General features: G+C 38.5%; 3 protein-coding genes across 3 annotated transcripts; all 3 read right to left on the minus strand.

The window, feature by feature from the left end:
* Nucleotides 1–1,819: 1,819 nt before the first annotated feature.
* LOC139152285 (uncharacterized) lies at nt 1,820–2,440 on the minus strand. The gene has a single exon (XM_070725428.1). The coding sequence runs from the start codon at nt 2,438–2,440 to the stop codon at nt 1,820–1,822; it is 621 nt and encodes a 206-aa protein (XP_070581529.1).
* Nucleotides 2,441–5,695: 3,255 nt separating this feature from the next.
* Nucleotides 5,696–6,259, minus strand: LOC139152287 (uncharacterized). The gene has a single exon (XM_070725429.1). It carries the CDS (start codon nt 6,257–6,259, stop codon nt 5,696–5,698), a length of 564 nt encoding a protein of 187 aa, XP_070581530.1.
* A 5,000-nt stretch (nt 6,260–11,259) lies between these two features.
* On the minus strand, nt 11,260–11,856 carry LOC139152288 (uncharacterized). The gene has a single exon (XM_070725430.1). The coding sequence runs from the start codon at nt 11,854–11,856 to the stop codon at nt 11,260–11,262; it is 597 nt and encodes a 198-aa protein (XP_070581531.1).
* Between the last annotated feature and the right edge of the window lie 8,801 nt (nt 11,857–20,657).

Below are 20,657 nucleotides of genomic sequence, written 5' to 3' on the forward strand. Positions count from 1 at the left end.
ATCGTAGCCATCGAGAACACCAGTACTTGAAAAGTGAGATAATTCATTTGCAGTTTCACGTAATGGCAAGCTGACAGTGGAATAAATGTCGCACAGACTACTCGTGTCACTTGTAAAGATCTTTTAAATATTAGTAAAACTGCTTTGGCGTGCTTTTTTATTTTGTTAAGTGATTTGCAGAAGAGGACCTTCCTCTTTTACAACTCCTGAAAAGAACTAGTCAGGGATAAGGCGACAACACAGTCCCTCGTCTAGAAAACTGTGGTTACAAGTGCAGAAGGTGCAAGCATGTGAAGTATGAAAAGTGAACTGTACAATGTTCAAGATCAAATATTAACGCCTGTGTTTCACAGCGATTTACTCGCTTTCTTAATCGCGAGCATGATAATATGTATATGCGTGGTTTCCTGATAGGCCGAGTTGAAATAAACACCGCGGTAATACTTACATCAAGGAAGCAATATTCCAAGCAAAGCTTTGAAGACCAAGCAATATGATTCTAACTGTGCTATTAGGCTAGGAATTCAACAGGACTGTCGCCATCGACCATGCTACTGACAAGTTGCCTATTAACATTAAAACGTAACATTGAACAAACAAAATAGAAAATGCTCAAACTAGATGAATATTTAACATCTAGGAAGCATAATCTATGACATATTGCAATGTCTGAACTTTGGCCAGATTATATATTATACTTCAGGTCTGGCAACATGCCCAACAGATGTCATACCTACGTCAGGGGACGCTACGACGGTGCCCATGATGGTTGCAAGGTTACGCTTCTCACTACCATAGACATACGTAGAATCCGTGACATTTTTGTCAAACTGATATAATATTACATTTAGATTGCTTGAACAAATTTTCTCTTTAATTCTTTAACACCGCTACACACTTGTGGTCATAAGTATTCCATTCCTTTACTATGTCTCGTGCTACTATTTGACCATTAATTAACTCCCGTTTGAATTTTATGATGCTTGGCATTTGATTCTTACATGTGATTTTTATCAAATGCATGGCATCGGTACAGATTTATCTAGTGTCGGAATGCAGTATTCAATGTGACTTGATGAGGCTTTGAAGGCAGATTCCATTCTAGGTGGTGCATTGCTGTAGGGACACAGCTATAAATGTTTATATAATTATTGTACATTGTACTATATATCACATTCTAGAAATCAAATTGTATGATTAACCTTTTGCTCCGACGTCAATCACTGGGCGCCGTCCGGTCTCCATGGCTTGGTTAGTTCGACTTACCATAGGAGGGTTAGTGCCCCAAAATAAAAACCCTTCAATTGCTAATGATGTTAATCAACGGGATACAAAATCCTTTCAAAAGTTTTCAACATTCGTCGTTATCCCAAGTGCAAGTGGGTTATTTATTTTAACAAACGACAGAATTATTACATGAAAGTTATATTCATCAAAAATACTCAGCCGTCAGTCGTTATGATTACATAGTCTTGATTCCTTCAGATCTGAAGATTATATGTATCAGTAATTCATTTCTTCTCAGTTGGCTGATCGTTCCCTGCAGTTGTGTTTAAAAAGTAAGAGGATTGTCGCTTGACTTATAGTCTGGAATACGTGTAGAAAATAAACAATACGTTTTCTGTCGATTGTGATTTGCCTTTACAAATGCGTGGAAGACATTTACACTAGTATGTTAGCAAGACATCGTATGTCTGTACCCGTAAAAGGCACACGATAAACGTTTCGAAGGTGAAAAAAATGCTTTCATAAATGTTGTAACAGTAATCTATATAGCTTTGACTCCTTTATGTTGCAGTTACCATCTCAAATTAAGTTCTTATGGTCGCAATCGCTTCTCGAAGAGTTCATTGTAATAAGGGAGAGCAGCTTCAATGCTCAACTGGCCACGCTGTGGTAGGTTGGAAATGTCTATGGCCTGGTTCTGCTCTCTGTGGCATGATGACTTGAAGTTGGTACTTCTGATGGCATCGCCATAAAATGCTGTAAATTGCGTCTCCTTGCAAATTGTATGCCAATGGTCAATATTGTTAGGTTTCCAATTTAAGTAGCTGTCGCAATACGGAATTTCAACTGCTTCACAATATTTCCTGATTGTTTTCTCAGATTGATTGGTTAAGTCACTCGCGTCGATGATAATACTTTTCTGATTCAGCGTATTGGTGACATAGTTGTGGAGGTTGTATAATTGCTTTACGCCCCCCGTTGAAGGGAACATAGAGGAAGGTACATCAAGGATTCTCTGTGCTTCACATAAACTGGCTATACTGCGTCTCGGGTCTCTGATCATGAAAGTGTGGTTGTACCCCTTAGGCAAACGATCATAACCTCCTCCAAGGGAACACACCATATCTTTACACAGAATAACATCTTTTCCGGGGTAATCCGATTCCAGCATTTCAATAACATATTTGATGGTGTATCCTGGAGCCCTGGCCATTGCATCTTCAAAAGGTGTGTCATCGCCACAGTATAGAGCAAGGGAATACAATTCATGGAATATTTTGGTTTCCAGTCTACTCGCTAAGGATAATTCAAAAACCGTGGAAAGACAACGGGGATGGGCCCACAACATGACACGTCTTGGTTGTGAAGTTGCCATTACTTTCCACTCCGATTGAAATCTGAAATGTGAAAAGGGGTAAACCATGACATCATAAGACATTGAAAAATTGTGGAGAGTAGAGACATGAACGCACATACACATAAACAAACATGAATCAGGCAAAAAGTTCATATTTCTAGTTTGTTATCAGTATAACTGGTGATTGACAGGTGGCAAACTACAGCAAATGTGCACAACATTGCTGTAAATTTATGGATACATTTCTAAAGATTCTCTGTATCTTTCATCTTAAAATTCGATACCTACAATACGCTCCCTCTTGGACCGTGCATACAAAGATCTACCATAATGCCACCTGTTATATTTACACAAGTTAGTACTCTGTACTTTGCCACTCAATTGTTTAAATTTTATTAAGAACCACCTCACTTTTTTGTGTGTGTGAGCACCAACATGATTTTAATCACTTGACTATGAAATACAATGTTTGTGTCAATCACTATGCACCAGTAATTTACGAGACATTTTTAAAATGTAAATTTTGTCTAGCTGTTGGCATAATTCATTTTTTGGATGAATGATAAAACTGCACACCATGAAATAAACGTCAAAACAAACAATATTATCGCTTTTAAGCACCTTTCAATAGTGACAGAAGTTTGTAACGTGCTATCTACACTACACATCAACTTGAAGAAGTCCACCCTCCTTCTTATACTTATTTCTGAACTGTAGGAAGTAGACGGTTTTGTGTTGAAATGTCATTAAGTATTCCAAGCGAAATGAACCCTTACCTTTGTTTATTAGAGGAAATTGATATAATTAATAACATTTTTTCATTCATTGCACACATATAATGCACATTTATTTACCTCCGACCAATATACAAAGGGGTTTATCATAGAAGATACAAGATACTTGCACAACAATTATGTAAAATACAGAAAATGTTAAACTTTCATCTTCTTGGCAAAATACTGCAATAAACAATTATTGAGTTGGGATATTACTAAAGGCTACACATTTTCAGATGACTTCAAAACTGATTCGCTAAGTTTAAAGGCCTTGTAGCATAAAGACTTTTGCAAGTGCTTTTCCTCTCATTATTTTCAAAAAATTAAGGATATTTGATTTATTAGTTGCATCATCTGGTAGACAATGTTGTCGCTAGTTGCCATATACAAAGGATATATCAATAATAAGTGAAACTCATCTTCAACACTTGCATTAGAACATGGTTAACAATGTCTTCATATAGAGTCGATATTAAGGTATCTCGGGCCTTCCTGTATTGCAAGAGGGAGATATCTGACTTGTTCTATGAAGTTCTTAAACTGTTTATGTACGTAACTTGAGTTTTAATGTAAGATGTCATACTCTATTTTGTTTCATGATATCTGCTATTCTTGTTTCTAAAGCTGTAAAGAATATTTCTATTGCCTATTTTCTGTGTTATCGAAACTTTGCCAAAACCGTATGAATAAAATTAACTGACGTTGCTCATGTATGCCAATCTAAAGAGTCGAGCAGCATTTGAGTCACGCTGCTCCACCTAAAAGGCTTTGCTTTGCAAATGCTTTTTTTCCTGTCAATAACATTTTACAAATATCTGTTTGATGGTGTTTATGTCTTGTATCGCGATTTACTCGCTCTCTCCGTCGTAAACGTCTATCCTAACTGCTAGTGGTGTGGCATGTATGTATGATTCTCTGATAGACTGATCACGAAATGAAAACCTTGATTATACATACATTTCGATGGGAACCAACAAAGCATAGCAAAGTTTTCAAGGCAAAGCCGGGTGAATCAAGTACTGCTATGGGACCTAAAGTGACGGGACTGTCGATATCGACCTCGCAACCGACGGGTTACAAATTGAAATAAAAATGACGTAACATAAGGCAAATGTTCCAAAGCATATCCACATGAACAACTACTGCGTATAACTTTTAATATATTGTCTATCTACCTTGTCGTTATCAGAAAAATATTGAAGTCGTACTGTGATAACACAATTATCAGTAGTTTTCATGTGAATTGTGTTGGTTTCTCTCAGTGTCTGCGAGGATCAAAGGTTTGATTAGAGCAAACGACTGATTGCTAAGTGCTGTGTCTAAAATTGTAAGCGTGATGTGTATCGTAAATTGAGCTGAAATCTCCCTCGACCTACTTTTGATCGCACTATCTTATCTCGAAGTGTCATATCAAATGAAAAATGGCTTATGACGTGGGTATAAAAGATAAAACATTGTTTTGTCTATGATGAATCGGCTGATGAAAATATAGCGTTTTGTAACCATTTTACTTGGGGAAATGATTAATTAAATCAAGTCGATACACGAAATCTTTGGTAAATAACGTCTAATCGGTTTAACTGTTAACCATATGAGTGTGCAAGCAATAGTTTTATTGAATATCACATGGGGTTTGTGCAAAAGGCCCTAAAACCTATGAGCTTAAAATTCGAAACTCAGATTGGTATTATCACAGGCAAGGAGAATTTGTCTGTGATGATTGTGGAAAACTCGATTGATTCACTGTGTTTTAATGTAGTCAGAGTTCATTCAATGTAAAAAGAGTGGAACTACGTAAACAATTTATTGTAAATCGACAAATACAGCACACATTTCCAACTCAATTGCACGTGATTTGTCCTTATCCACATCGGGTATGGTACTTCGTAACTTCAAGGCAAGTATTTGATAAGCTTCGTTTTTTAAGAAATTGATTAAATGTTCACAACTTTCAAAGGAGTAGTCATTGTCTCCTAGCATGAATCTGAAAAGATGTGATTAAGCACAGCCACTTTAAAAACAAGAAGAAAGATCTCTATGTCAGGAATTTGATTAATCCAATATGCAAATTTTTAGGTTAGCAATGTTTCTTTTTCTGAGTGCGCAGAATGTTATGGTTTTAGACTCTTCTGGAAGAGTTCATGGTAACAAGGGAGAGCGTCTTCAATAAGTAACTGAGCATGGTGTGGCAAATCAGAGATATCCATCTCGTGGTCTTGGTGTCTATCGTGTAATGGCTTGAAGTGGGTACTTCTGACAGAGTCGACAAAGAAGTCCTTGAGCGGCGTATCCTTCCAATTCGGGTGCCAATAATCAATATTATTAGGTTTCCAATTCAAGTAGCTATAGCATACGGAATTTCGACTGCTTCACAATATTTACGGATTATTTTCTCTGGCTGGTTGACTAGATCACTAGCGTCGATGATGATGCTTTTCTGACTCAGGGTATTCGTGACGTTGTTGTGAAGATTATGAAGTTGCTTCACTCCTCCTGTGGGTGGTAACATGTCAGGAGGTAAGTTAAGACCTTTCAATATTTTCCATAAACTTGTAATACTTCGCCTTGGATCTCGAATCAAGAATGTGTGAATATATCCTTTAGGCAGACAATCATAGTTGCCCTTCAAGCAAAGAGCAACGTCCTTGCACAAAATGACATCTTTTCCTGGATAATCTGCTTCCAGAGTTTTAATGACATCTTTCACTGTGTATCCTTCAATTGCCCACTCTAAATCTTTATACTTGCTGTCACGCTCATCGCCATAGTCATAAGCCAATGCGTACAATTCATGGAATACTTTTGTCTCCGTTCTGCTCGCCAAAGACAACTCGAAGACGGTCGACATCGTACGAGGATGCATCCACAACATAACACGCTTTGGACTGCAGTTTGCCATCATCACCGAAATTAAAAATCTATACAAGAAAACAAACAAGATATTCGGGGAGCACACCTTACGTCTTAAAAAGACCAAATCGTTCTAAGTCGCTCTTTTTTATCTCTTTGTGATATCAAGAAAATTTCGGATGTTTTAGCCATAGTATCGAAATACTGATTGCCTTTCACTCCTGTCACTGGTCGTTAAAAGACGGACGTTATGAGATGCTAACGAGTAATTTGGTCAAGGCGATACGACCCCCCCCCCCCCCGCGTTGGTGATCGGTAGAACAAATTGATGAAGGGATTAGGGAGGGTAATTAAGGGATAAAAAGTTTTCGTTGGAATATTTTACGGAGATAGCGAGTGTAAAGTAAAAGGCACACCCGCGAAAGCGGTAAGGCTTGTAGAATGGAAAAAAGTTCAATACATGACACTGATTAATCATATTCATAACTTCTAGACGAATAATGTCTGAAATACCACCTGAAATGCCACCATATGAAATCGCACCTGAGATTATTTAGATTTTGATCATCGAAATTGCTGATACATTTCTGTACTTTTCAGGCACAGAGTGAGAGAAGTGTTTTCAGCCATTCACTTACCCCATACTAAAGGATGGCGCGCCATAATTTTAAGCAAAGTCATCGTTTGAAACAAAAATTAGAAAGTGAATTAGATAACGTACTAGAAATATCCAGCATTAAAACCCTTCTCATGAGGCCATCGTTCATGTGCCCATTGCCTGAGAGTCAGACCAAATACAATAATCTCTCCGCCCAGGCGTCGAGGAATAAGACCCCAGAGATATGGTGGGTGGAGGTACTGTGGTCCAACCAATGCGTACACTGTAAGCGGACCTTTGAGGACCACAAACATCAGTTCCTGTGGCTGCAGTATATATGTGTAGGGCATAAGTTATAGGTTATTTGGAAACATGACCAGTCAAACGCTTGATTCATATTGACGTTAATTAACATAAAGTTCTTTGATTCTACGACTTTCTCAAAGATCGACCATGACGAGTATGAATAGGAGGTTGTACGTCAGATTAAATTGCACTACATGTTGAGGTTTCAAAAGGTTGTGTGCTATCAACTACTATTTATCGTCATTTTACGTTGATCGCACAATACTGCAATAAGTTGTGTTTTTGAATATGCCGATGATATAGTTCGAAATGGTTAACACTCCATAGCTGATTATTTTAAGATATATTGAACTTTAAGAGGTATACCTAGGCTATTAGTTTTTTTTCCAGAAATGTTGGAAAGGCAGAAAGAAATGTTAGAATTTGTCACAAAGTTAGTGATTATTGTACTGCCATTAAAACTAAAAACGAACCTATTGAAGTTGTGCATGTTTAAATATACCGGATCTTATGCATTTGCTTTGACGTAAGTACAGATTATAAGCTTATGGTAAAAGAAGCCCAACATTAAATAACACCTGCAATGTCTGCCAGAATGTTCCCCAATTGGTGCACAGATCCCTTATCGAGAATGTTCTGACTTTTAATATTAATGTCTGGTCTGGACGTTTCAAGTCTCCGGTATTGTAAACAGAGCAGATAAAGTAATCGGTCACATTCAAAACTTTTTACCAAGCCTGCAGTGAAAAAAGAAGACACAGAATAACAGAATAACATTGGCGATTCAACTCATCCTCTTTATAATTTCAGATGCTCCCTTCAGAGAGGCTTGAGTTTCCCTATTAGCTCTTTCATGTCCTGTTTGACTGTGAACACTGCAAGGATGTTAGTGACATTTTACTCAATTTTGAGTCCACTGACCAGGCGGTATTTAGCACGGAAGCATACATTGGTAGTTTGCATCAACATTGGAATTCATTGTGCACACTCGTGATGTATAAAAAAGTGGCAAAATTATTTATCTACTGCCTAGCCGTCGGTTCCAAGCCCGGCATGCATGAACACTCGGTTATGCTAGCCGACAAGTACCTATAGAAATATAGACATGATAGAAGTTATGTTCCCTTATTCTTTATTGAATAATCAAGTCATATAGACATACACATTAAATATGATTATGCAGCGTGTTTGCAGCGCCTGCTGGCCCAAGCCAGGCAGCTATAGCCACTCGGTTATGCTAGCCGAAATATACAGTAATACCGTGTACCGTGATTCTTTACTGAATGATCAAGTCATAATAGATATTCTACATATTGAATACGATTATTAACCCACAGCGCCCGTTGGTGTTATTAGATCCGAATTGAAGAAATCTTAAACGAAGGAAGACGATGAAAGTGCCTTCTGTACCGTGTACAGATAGAGAACGAGATTCTTTCTCCCGCCATGCAACTGTCACGCTGCGGCTTGACCCATGCCTGCACTCTTTTCGACAGTGCGTTTTGGACTTTGCAGTTTGTCTGCACTGCTTTTAATTTATGAGCATTAAATACTCTTGAAAAGAGTCATTGAAGTAAAATCGTGGTCGAATTAACGATTAATAGTTTCATGATGAACAGAAAACTGCCGAAGGTGAGAATTACAAATCAAGTAATTTAGCCAGCTGGTAACCCTAACTGTAATCCTACGGGTGCGTTGTGAGTGCTGAGCTAATGCTTAGCCCCCACTATACTCAATGGAGCAAGAGGTTAGACACAATTGCCTTAGCCATTAGCACTCGTGACATACACGTACATTCAGGCCAATGATTTGGGGTAAACACTACAGTGTAGGTTCTTCCAATCGTAGACAGACTGTACTTGATAAAACTTACCTTACCACTTATTATGTCTCACAACGGAGGGTGTAAAAACAGCAATTATTCAAGCCAAACGTTTACCAACATCTGCAACCTTTCTCTACAAGCTTTGACAAATGCATGAACTTTAAACTGCTGGGGTCAATTGCTGAGGACACAGAGTTTGGTGCGCCCTCTTTTGTCTTTGTGCCAGATGGTTTTCTTCTTTTCCTGCCTTTCTTGCTCTCTGAAAATGTTTTTAAGTTGGCAAGAACCAGAAAACTGAAGGTCGTGCTTGTTAGTTCGACAGGCTTATAGGATCTTGGTAGGAAATCGTTAAAAGTAAAGAAATCCTGGCTAAATACTTCCCCTGCATTGTCTTCCATTTCGACGTCCTGCACTTCTCTATACCATAAATTACTGAGGGATTTCGAAAGATTCTCAGAATTTCAAGTCTTAAAATTCCATCATCCCGATATATGCCGCTATGTCACATATATGTTTGTTTACTCGCAGATCTACAGAAATGCAACTTTCTTTCTTAGATTAGACACGCCAGTATTCTGTGTTCGGCCTGTCAATTATTTGTGGGCGTCAATTTAAAGGAAAACAGTCGTCGGAAATGCGCTCAAAGGTCATTTTGGATCCATACCACCAATCCAAACACTGTATCCAAGCTGCATTGGTGATTGATGAAACTTAAAACATGTCTGTTATAATCTACATCGTATAATTTAAGTTTTGCAGCAATGATAATGAGGTGCATCTAGATATCGTCCACGAAATACATTGTTAAACTCGCACAGGTGCAATTCAGACGACTGTTTCCCTTTAATGTCTGTACATGTACATGGCGATCTCCATCTGACAAAGATTCATGTTCCATGTTATATGTGAAACATGATTAACGGACAACTTCACTTTTTGGAGGTGAGTACGAGTAGTTTTTAATGATTGGTTTACCCTTAAATACGATTGATGTGTAAAACACTCCTAATGAGCAATTTGCAGATGTATAAAGATTTCAAAACATAACTGTCGTCAATGGCATTCCATAAAAATGAAACATTTTCAAAAGCCGTGCCTGTAACCGTAATTCATGTGTTTGATTAAGGATTCAAAAGCAGACAACGTAATAAATTTCAACACAGATAATACATAAACTTTTAAGGACTCTTTATATTGGTAAAAGCGCTATTTTTGCAATTAATTTGCAGTAGTCAATATACCCTTCCCCTTCCTATTCCTGAAAGTATCTAGCCAAGGGTATCATAACGATTACGGAAGACGCTAGGATTCCATTTTCATAAGTTTCTAAGTATTTGAAACAAATGGAAATCTTAACCGATCATGGTGAATAATACTATATTGAAATAAGTAAAGCATTTCAGTTAGTTGTATGTAATGAAGCTAATGTCTTTTACCTTGATTTGTTCTCTATTGACCTTGCCCACGTTGTCAGTATCAAAAATTTTAAAGAAACTAGAGATAACAATAAACAGGTCCAACACTCATTATCGTTCTAGTTAAATGAATAGTTTACCATGTCCGGCGGACAAGTACAAAATCACAATAGCAACAACTGTATTGTGGTGTAACCTGAATGTTTTGCAAAATATTTTTTGAGCGGAAAATCTACTCTTGGCAGGGTTTTTCTAATGACAAATCACACGTGGGCATAAAGATAAAATTTCGAGTTCATTATAAGAATGGGTTGATTAATAAAATAGCAAAAATGTTTAGTGACCATTTTACATAGGAAAATATAGTTTCACTTTCTCAGCTTTCTGCCGTATTCGTGAAAGGAGTGTAACAATATTTTTTATCATAAAAACCTAAATTTGGGAGAAATCGTCTGGAGGTCGAAATAGCTTTGAGCTTGCAGCCTGAAATAAATATTAATACTCAGGGAAGCTACTTTGTTCGCCATTGCATATGGAAATGACAATGGTTTGAGACTAGTAGATAACTTATTGCTAGTCTTGTATGTTGAAATTGATGACCAAACGTTTTCCTTGTCTAATTTATTACACTAGGTCTTGAACCATACTCAGATCACTTAAAAGCAAAATATTAAAGGGACTGATTTTTGAATAGCTTTATTTCAGGCCGGAAAATTCAAAGTTAAAAACAACGTAAATAAGCATTATTTCGAGAGCCAGGGATTGAGAAATACCGCTTCATCGAAAATTAAAATGCGAGGAATCGCCTTGTGCGCTCATCTTTCTCAGCGGGATTTCAAGCAGTCCACAGGTAAACATTATTTTACTTCTACTATTCTTTGTTTCCATCTTGAATGAACAGATTGTTATGGTTGTAGTCGCTTCTCGAAGAGCTCATTGTAATAAGGGAGAGCATCTTCTATATGCAACTGACCCTGGTGTGGCACATCAGAGATATCCATCTCCTGGTCTTTGTCTCGATCGTGTAATGGCTTGAAATGGGTACTACCGACAGCGTCCCCAAAGAAGGCTTCGAGTGCCGTATCCTTCCAAATCGCGTGCCAGTGGTCAATATTGTTAGGTGTCCAATTCAAGTAACTGTCACTGTACGGAATTTCGACTGCTTCACAATATTTCCTAATTGTTTTTTCAGGTTCTTTTGCCAGGTCACCCGCGTCGATGATGATACTTTTCTGATCCAAAGTATTGGTGACGTAGTTGTGAAGATCGTGAAGTTGCTTCACTCCTCCAGTGGAAGGAAACATGTGAGCTGGTATCTTCAGCTGGTTGTGTATTTTGCAAAGACTTGAAATACTTCGCCTCGGATCTCGAATCAAGAATGTGTGAACATACCCTTTTGGCAAACTATCGTAATTCTTTCCAAGGCAGCAAGCCAAATCCTTGCACAGAATAACATCGCTTTCAGGGTAATCTCCTTCTAGTGTTTCGGTCACATCTTTCATTGTGTATCCTGGAACCGTCCACGTTGCATCTTCAAATATTCTGTCGTCACCAAAGTAAGTAGCCAATGAGTATAATTCATGGAATACTTTAGTTTCCGCTCTACTTGCCAAAGACAACTCCAGAACAGACGAAAGCACCAACGATAACAATCTAGATAAAAGAAACCATAGTAAAACATGTTTTAGTGGTCACTTTTACAAAGTGGTCACCTCTCTATAGTGGTCACTTCGTGGCAGTCCAGCAACGTATTAAAATCCTCTATAGGACAGCTACCTCTCTCACGTTGTCAGTGGCCACATGCTTTAATTCCCATTTGGTACAAAGTGTGCGTATAATTGTTAGCATATCTTACTCTGACTGACCTCTGTCAAGAGTGCTAAGACTGAAAGCTAGATATGATTCTACTGTGAACAATTTCAGATCTGCATTTCAGGCTTTCAAACTAAATTGATGTATTTTGATATTCATGGAAAAATGCACAAAAACCTGTGATTTTTGCCTTTCAAGTCTTGTATCTATTCACATCAAACTGAAAGGCAGAATGCGCCTCCGGAACAGATATTCAAACTATCAAGTTTTTACAGCTAATTTCTGGTCTACCATTTGCTTCGGCTCATTTTAAAGCTCTTGGAGGAAGAAACATTTTTAACGTCTTAGTTTTTCGAGAATTTTATTTTACCCCTAGAATTAACATAAGGATGGCGGCCATTTTGAATTTCAAATATCGATAAATCTTGTGTAATTTGTTCCTCTTGTACCATACCGTGCAAGGTGACCCTTAACGTTTATTCCTCATTTGGTTAGAGAATGGTTGAAAGCTCAATTGAGGAAGGTTTGAGCAAAAGTTTAGGTCTTTCACTTTCGAGGTGTATACTATCTTATAAGTAACGATTAATCCACTTTAGGTGCATGGTTGATGCGCAAGCTGTACAGGTAACGGCCTTTTGTTTTCCCGGCAGTGAGTCTAAAACATCAAGTGACTGACCTTGGAAACCGGTGTAGTTCATTGACTAGACCAGGCCAGTTTTCAAATTCAAATGGACTGATTCTGGGGTGTAGGCATGAAGTAAAATCTGAATCACTGTAGAATGTTTCTATTGGTCACCGAAATGATGTAAGTGTCGTCAAGTAAAATCTTTATTTCAAGTTTATTCAACGTCAGCAAAGTCAAAGACACAATCAATGAGCACAATGTTCTCTGAATGGGGATTTTATTAGTATTCATACAATCCAAATATGCTTCTTATTCTTATACAGGCTCATGTAAAGCAAAGAATTTTGACCATGTTTTCCAACTTTGAAGTTAACACTCATTTTTATCAAATCTAAACTGTTAGGACCACAATTTTGATAAACTCTCAGCCAAACATCATTTCATTAAAGTACACAACACGATAAAAAATATTTGACCAGAAAAAGGACAAAAATGACCAACAAATACAAACTTCGCCGCAATTGAATGCGGGTCATCGATTGTCCGTGGCGGGATTGACCTTTTGATGACGCAGCCTGCCCCGCCACAGACAACTGCGTTTCCACAGCAACGGGTTCACAATGAACAGACAACTACACAAATTGGTCGATTATGATTCCTGCAGTGCAGCCAGAATTGCATCATTGATGTGTAACATGCTGGTAAACACTGCCCTATGTGTTAGTCATGAGTGCTCTGCTAATAGCTAAAGCGCCTTCCCTCTCTGTGAAGCATGGAGTTAAAAAAGAGACCCTTTTTTTACCCTCACGGGCGTGACTTTTGGCCAAGCACTCTCGGCATATGCGTAGAGTTAGTAAATCTCCGGTAAATACTACAGTGCGTGTCCTTCCCATCATAAACAGATTGAGTTTGGTATATACTTACCTTGCCACTTATTATGTCTCCCACAATAGAGGGGTAAATGCAATTATTCAGTCTAAACCAACATTGACAACCTTTGCGTCCAAACTCAGGTACATGACCTTTAGTTAACTGCTGAGTTCAAGGGGACACAGAGTGCACGTGGTTTAGTGGTGCGCCCTTATACAACATGCTGTTGTCTTTAGTCCCATATGGCTTTCCTTGTTAGACGCTTTTTCTCCCTGAGCCATTTTGTGTTGTCAGAGTCTATGGAAATTGCGATATGAGATAACTTATTGCGAGTCTTATACGTACGCTTTATCGACCAGACGAAATCGCAGACACTTGTAGCTTCATTTACTACGCTTGGCCTTGGCCCACACTAAGATCACTTTAGGGCAAAAGATTAAAAGAGCTGAATTTTGAATAGTTCACGGTCAGTATGGCTTTTCTTATTTTGGATTACTGGTAGTTACACTAGTATTCTGTACTCTGTCACTCAATGGTTAGAATTTAATTACTGCCTGCATAAAATGATCGCTGTCTAACAATGAATTTTGATCTGTCCAGCCACTTTTTTAGCTGTGTGTGCATCAACTGATTTTTATCACATGACTCTGAAATACAATATGTGTGTCAATCATTCTAAATATGTACTTTACGGACTGTCTGAATATTTACAACATCAAACCCGTCATGAATTCCACTGCATCAAAGGGGGACATTTTCAAAATGTAAAATTTGTCCGGCGTCTAGCCATAGTTCACTTTTTGGATGAAGGATGCAATTGCACACTGTGCAATAAACGTCAAAACAGCAAATAATCATTGCTTTAAGCACCTTTTAATGATGTCAAAGTTTTACCACGTGCTATTTACACAACACATTTACTTGCAGAAGTTGACCCCTCATTCCTTATACCTACTCCTGAAAACAACTAGGTTAAGGGTAACATAGCAATTGTAGAAGACGCTTAGATTTCGTGGCGGAATATCGAAAAGCATTACAAGCGAAATAGAATTTTACCCAAAGAGAGAAAATTGACACAAATAATAATATTTACCGATATCTATTCGACGGTGCGAAAGTCTTCAGTCACGATTTACTCACTGCCTCCGTGGTCACGGTGAACGAACGTCTATCTTTAATTCGAGCGGGGTGACATATGTATATGCCCGGTGTATATATATGGTTTGCGAATATAGACTGATCACGAAATGAAAACCTTGATTATACTTACATCTGGGAACCAACAAATAATGGCAAAGCTTTCAAGGCAAAGCAGTGTGACTCAAATACTGCTATGAGACCTTGAAGTCAACGCGACTGTCCGTATCGACCTCGGTGCCGACGTATTACAAATTCAAATGACAAATACAAATACATGTACAAACATAAGGCACATTGTTCTAAAGTATATCACCATGAACAAGTAGGGCGTTTAACCTCTGAAATATTGCCTATTTACTTTGTCGTTATCAGAAAAATGTTGAAGTAGTACTTTGATTACCGAGTTATCATGTGAATTGTATTGGCCCGTCAAAACCAGAGTGAAAAACCATAGAGATCTCGTATGTTCGAGACTACGAGAATTTCAAAGGTTTGATTGGAGATAACAACAGATTGCAAAGTGTTCAATTTAAAATTGCACACGTGATATGGGTCTTAAATTGAATAGAAATCTCCCTCGACCTACTTTTGATCGCATTATCTTCGCTCGTCGTGTCATATCAAATGAAAAATCGCAGCATGTGACGTGGGCATAAACAATAGAACATTCTTGACGTGCATATGATGGACCGACTGATGAAAATATGGCGTTTTGTGACTATGTTACATGGGGAATTTATTTATTAAATCAAGTCAATACACGTCATCTTTGATACATAACGTCTAATTGGTTGAACTGTTTACTGTATTCGTGAAACCAAGCGTTCAAGCAATAGTTTTATTGAATATCATATCGGCAATTTGTGTAAAAGGCTTAAAACACGCAGCTTAAAACTCAAAACGCAAATTGATACTAACAAAAACTTACGATTGATCAGATTAATTGCAATCGCATCTACAGGGGTTATTGACTGCCAAAACATCGCAGACATTTCAAACTTTATTTCCCATACTTTGTCCTAATAACCATACTGGGTATAGTACTTTGTAAACTTCAAGGCAAAAATTTAAGGAGCAAGTTCTTTATAAGCTTTATTTCCAAAGTAATTGAGTAAGTAAGTAAATTACGCAAATTGTCAATGTCATCTAGCGTGAATCTGAAAACCTGGGATTGAAGACAGCCACTTGAAGGACAAGAAGAGAGACCTTTCCGTCAGGGATCTGATTTATTTACATGTACACATTTTTCCTGAGCAAGGTTTCTTTTTCTGAGTGCTCAGAATGTTATGGTCTTAGTCGGTTCTCGAAGAGTTCACGGTAATAAGGGAGAGCGTCTTCAATTTGTAACTGGGCATGGTGTGGCACATCAGAGATATCAATCTCCTGGTCTTGGTGTCTATCGTGCGATGACTTGAAGTGGGTACTTTCGACAGAGTCGACAAAGAAAGCTTTGAGTGATGTATCCTTCCAAACTGTATGCCAATGGTCAATATTGTTAGGTTTCCAATTTAAGTAGCTGTCGCAATACGGAATTTCAACTGCTTCACAATATTTCCTGATTGTATTTTCAGGTTGATTTGCTAGGTCACTCGCGTCGATGATGATACTTTTCTGATTCAGCGTGTTAGTGACATAGTTGTGGAGGTCGTATAATTGTTTTATTCCTCCCGTTGAAGGAAAACAGAGGAAGGTATATCAAGGGTTTTGTATGCTTCACATAAACTGGCTATACTGCGTCTCGGGTCTCTGATAATGAAAGTGTGGTAGTACCCCATAGGCAAACGATCATAACCTCCTCCTTCCAGGGCACTCGCCATATCTTTGCACAGAATAACATCTTTTCCGGGGTAATTCGATTCCAGCATCTCAATAACATATTTGATGGTGTATCCTGGAGCCCTGGGCATTGAATCTTTAAAAGCTGTGTCGTCACCACAGTGATAAGCAAGGGAATACAATTCATGGAATATTTTGGTTTCCTGTCTACTCGCTAAGGATAATTCAAAAACCGTGGAAAGACAACGGGGATAGGCCCACAACATGACACGTCTTGGCTGTGAATTTGCCATTACATTCCACTTCGATTGAAATCTGAAATGAGAAAAGGGGCAAGCTATGACATCATAAAACATTTAAAATTGTCACGGTGAAGAGTAGAGACATGAACACACACACATGAATAGAGGCAAACATTTCACATTTGTCATTTCTCATTCATGATCAGTATTAGCAGTGTCCACTGATGATTGACAGATGGCAAACTGCAGCAAATGTGCACGATATAGACTGAAAATGTATGGAAAGATTCTCGGGATGACGAATTATACTGGGGCCGTGCATACAAATATCTGCCTTCATGTCACCTGAAGTCAGTATGGCTTTACTCTTTTTCAGAGTTATGATGGACTTGCAACACTGCAACGCTGTTAGAGACATTTCACTCAACTTTGAATTCACTGACCAGGCGGCATTAAGCACGTATATCGGCATGTGTTGGTAGTTTATATCATCATTGGAATTTATTTTGCATATCCTGATTTATAAAGAAAAGTAGCACAATCATTTATCCAAGTGAATAATTAATACTAAGCTATTGTGTTTTGTTGTGTTGTTGGTTGAAAGATAGCAGCCAATACTCGCATAAAATACATCACGGAAAAGAAAAGTATTTGACAGGTTGTGTGTTTCATGCGAAGCGGTCTCTCATGGCCCAGTTTAGGATGGGCATACTCCCACTTAAAATGGAAAGGGGGGATTCGGTAATCTTGCAGTGGAACAAAGGTTATGCGAATTCTGTCCTCTTAATGTTGAAGACGAATTTCATTTTTTGTTTCAATGTACTCTGTATGAAGATTACCGCAAGTTACTTTTAGACAAGATATTGACTGTTATGCCAGATTTTAATGACTAAAGCAAGGAAAACAAGTTATGTATACTTATTAAAAAATTCTGTAATGATGTAGCAGACTACATTTATAGGGCATTTTCTAGAAGGAAAAACACACTTTACAAAAAATGTATCTTTTTTTCTTCGATGTGATATTTATTATTATTAACGTGTCTTATAAGCCCAGCGGGCTGGATGTGGCAATAAAAAACACTTCATTGTAATTTATTTAAATGGTGGATAAGTCCACATCATCATAGGACACTTAAAAAAATACAACAACAACAACAACAAAAACAACAACAACAATAATAATAACAACAACAACTAAGTCTTGCTCTGTTGTCTGCTTAGGGACTGGTAAGTTTCTTCGGTGAGGGTTGGGGAATTGATTGATGAGAGTCGCCCTGGTTTTGATTTAGTAATGGTGGGGTCACCATATTTTGGAAAAAATCAATAGGGATGGTCATTGTGTTTTTGATTGAAAAATAGCAGCCAATACTCGCATAAAATGCATCATATTAGCCACAAATTGTATCATTCAGTTTCGATTTCCGATGCGCTCTTCGGACATCTAACTTTAACATATCATAGATCTTCGGATGTTTGCACATTGAAACTCTATGCAAAGTGTGCTCATCGAGACATCAACCAGATTTTAACTTTGCAAGCTTCATGAAGTTTCACCTGGTAGAAATCGGTGTAGACCACAGCGATGGCACGGTGTAAGACTAAGAGAAGCTTAACTCACTCTTTCAATAAACTGAGTTAGAGGGGAATAAAGGTTTTACTAGTAAAAGTCTCTAACGCTAAAATTCAATTTGTTTGTAGTTAATGTTTTTAATGGTAAAGGGTAATGTCATAGATATGTAAAATGTCATAAATGAATGTTATAGTTATGAAATCATTTTTTGTTAATTGAAAAAATGTGGAGTTACGCCTGTTTTGCACTAGCATTTTGAGCAAAAAAAGGAAGTACTTCAACCTCATGAGTTACGCCCTTTATAGAGCGTAACTCATCATATTGTTACTTCCTTTATGCACAGGTCCGATTTTCTGTTTTTGATGTGAGCTGCAGACGTCTGAACGTCGGGAGCTGAAGATGGCGAAGTTCCCGCGATGCAACAGCCCCGGGCCGGGGCAACAGCCACGCTAGCTGCTGCTTGGGCGCATGCCATCATGCCTGCACTCGTTACGAAAATGTGTTTTCGGACCTTGCACTGCAGCTTGTCTTCACTGCTTTTAATTAGAAAACCCTGGTCGGAAGATTGAACGGATAAACGACCAACGGTTTCCTAATGAACAGAAAACTGCACAACTTTAGAATTACAGGAATTACGAACCTTATCATGCTGTCAGAATTGCATCATTGAGTAATAACAAGCTGATAACAATGTAGCCTTACGTGAAAGTCGTGAGTGCTGCGCTAGTATAAATGGCCGCCCCGCTGCCTGTTCTACTCCGTGGAGCATGGAGTTAAAAGAGGGATCTCTTTTTCCCCAGTAAGGTACCGTTCAGTTTTTACGGCCGGGGGGCCGGCAAAATCCAGGGGGGGTCATCATAATTTTGGAATCCGCAAAGGGGGGGGGGTCATCGCTTTTTCACTGGTAGGAAAGGGGGGGGGGTCACCACATTTTCAAAAACATAATACCAACAATTAAGTTCACTTTATGCCATGGCCATGATCGACCCTCTTTACCGGCGGGCCGCCTTCGGCGGCCCACTACAATAATATACCGGTACATTATGTATTACCCATGACCCCTTAACGGGCAGACGCCTTTGGCGGCCCAGTCCAATTAGATTTACTTCATGCAATGGCCATGATTGACCCTCTTTACCGGCGGGCCGCCTGCGGCGGCCCACTACAATAAATTGACTTTATGTAATACCCCACGGCAATCTTACCGTAAAATTCCCAATTGAAGCCGCGGCTTGTATTAGAAACATTTTTGAGGGACCCCTGGGATCACGCACTGAATAATGGTAATCGCCGCGCACCTTCAGCGCCCTGTCCAGTAAAGTCTACTTTATGCAATAGCCATGATCGACCCTCTTTACTGGCGTGCCACCTTTGGTGGCCCACTAGAATAAAGTTGACTTTTAATACGTAATGGCCCATGACCCTCTTAACCGGAGGGCTGCCTTTGGCGAACCACTCCAATAAAGTTTACTTTATACAATGTCCATGGACATGAGTTGTCTATGGAAATGAAGTTAAAATTGCCTTACAGTCGTCCTAATTAACAGACGTTTCAATGGATGTGGCTGAGAAGTTTGTGCACTGGCATAGAATAAGAGCGCCGCGTACCGGAGTTCAAATCCAAACCATGCGGGTAAATTTGACATATGGGTTTTGGTTATTTTTCAGGGGGGGGGGGGGTCATCAATTTTTTTCGTCTGACAAAGGGGGGTCATCTTTTTTTCACAAAAAATGCAGGGGGGTCTATATTTTTTTGAACACCGGCGACAAGATTTTGCCGCCCCCCCCCCCCAGGCCGTAAAAACTGAACGCTCCCTAAACACTCCGGGCAAACACTACAGTGTAGTCCTTGTATAATAATAAACAGATTGCGCTTGATGCAAACTTACCTGGCCACTTGTTATGTCTCACTACAGACTGGGTAAAAATTGAACAATTATTCAGGCTAAACCAATATTTTATTTATTTATTTATTCATTAGCCGTGTTCACAATAATGACATTGGCTCAGAAAGAAAGAGAGAAGGGGAAGAAAATGTATAACACTGAAAAGTTTTCAGATTCACTTCATTCACATTAGCTCAAAAGTATTAAACTTTCTGACTGAAAATCTGTAACAATTCATTCATGTATTTTGCAACAACATGAACAATGCAACTGTCAGTACATGACAAAAAGTACTTAAAAGAGAATCATTGTCAAAGCATTTTAGCTGGTTCTGAATGTTAAAAATTATTTCTAAGAAATTGTTCGTACAGTTTGTGCTG

Source organism: Ptychodera flava, chromosome 15 (genome assembly GCF_041260155.1).
Source record: "Ptychodera flava strain L36383 chromosome 15, AS_Pfla_20210202, whole genome shotgun sequence".
Taxonomy (NCBI): Eukaryota; Metazoa; Hemichordata; class Enteropneusta; family Ptychoderidae; genus Ptychodera; species Ptychodera flava.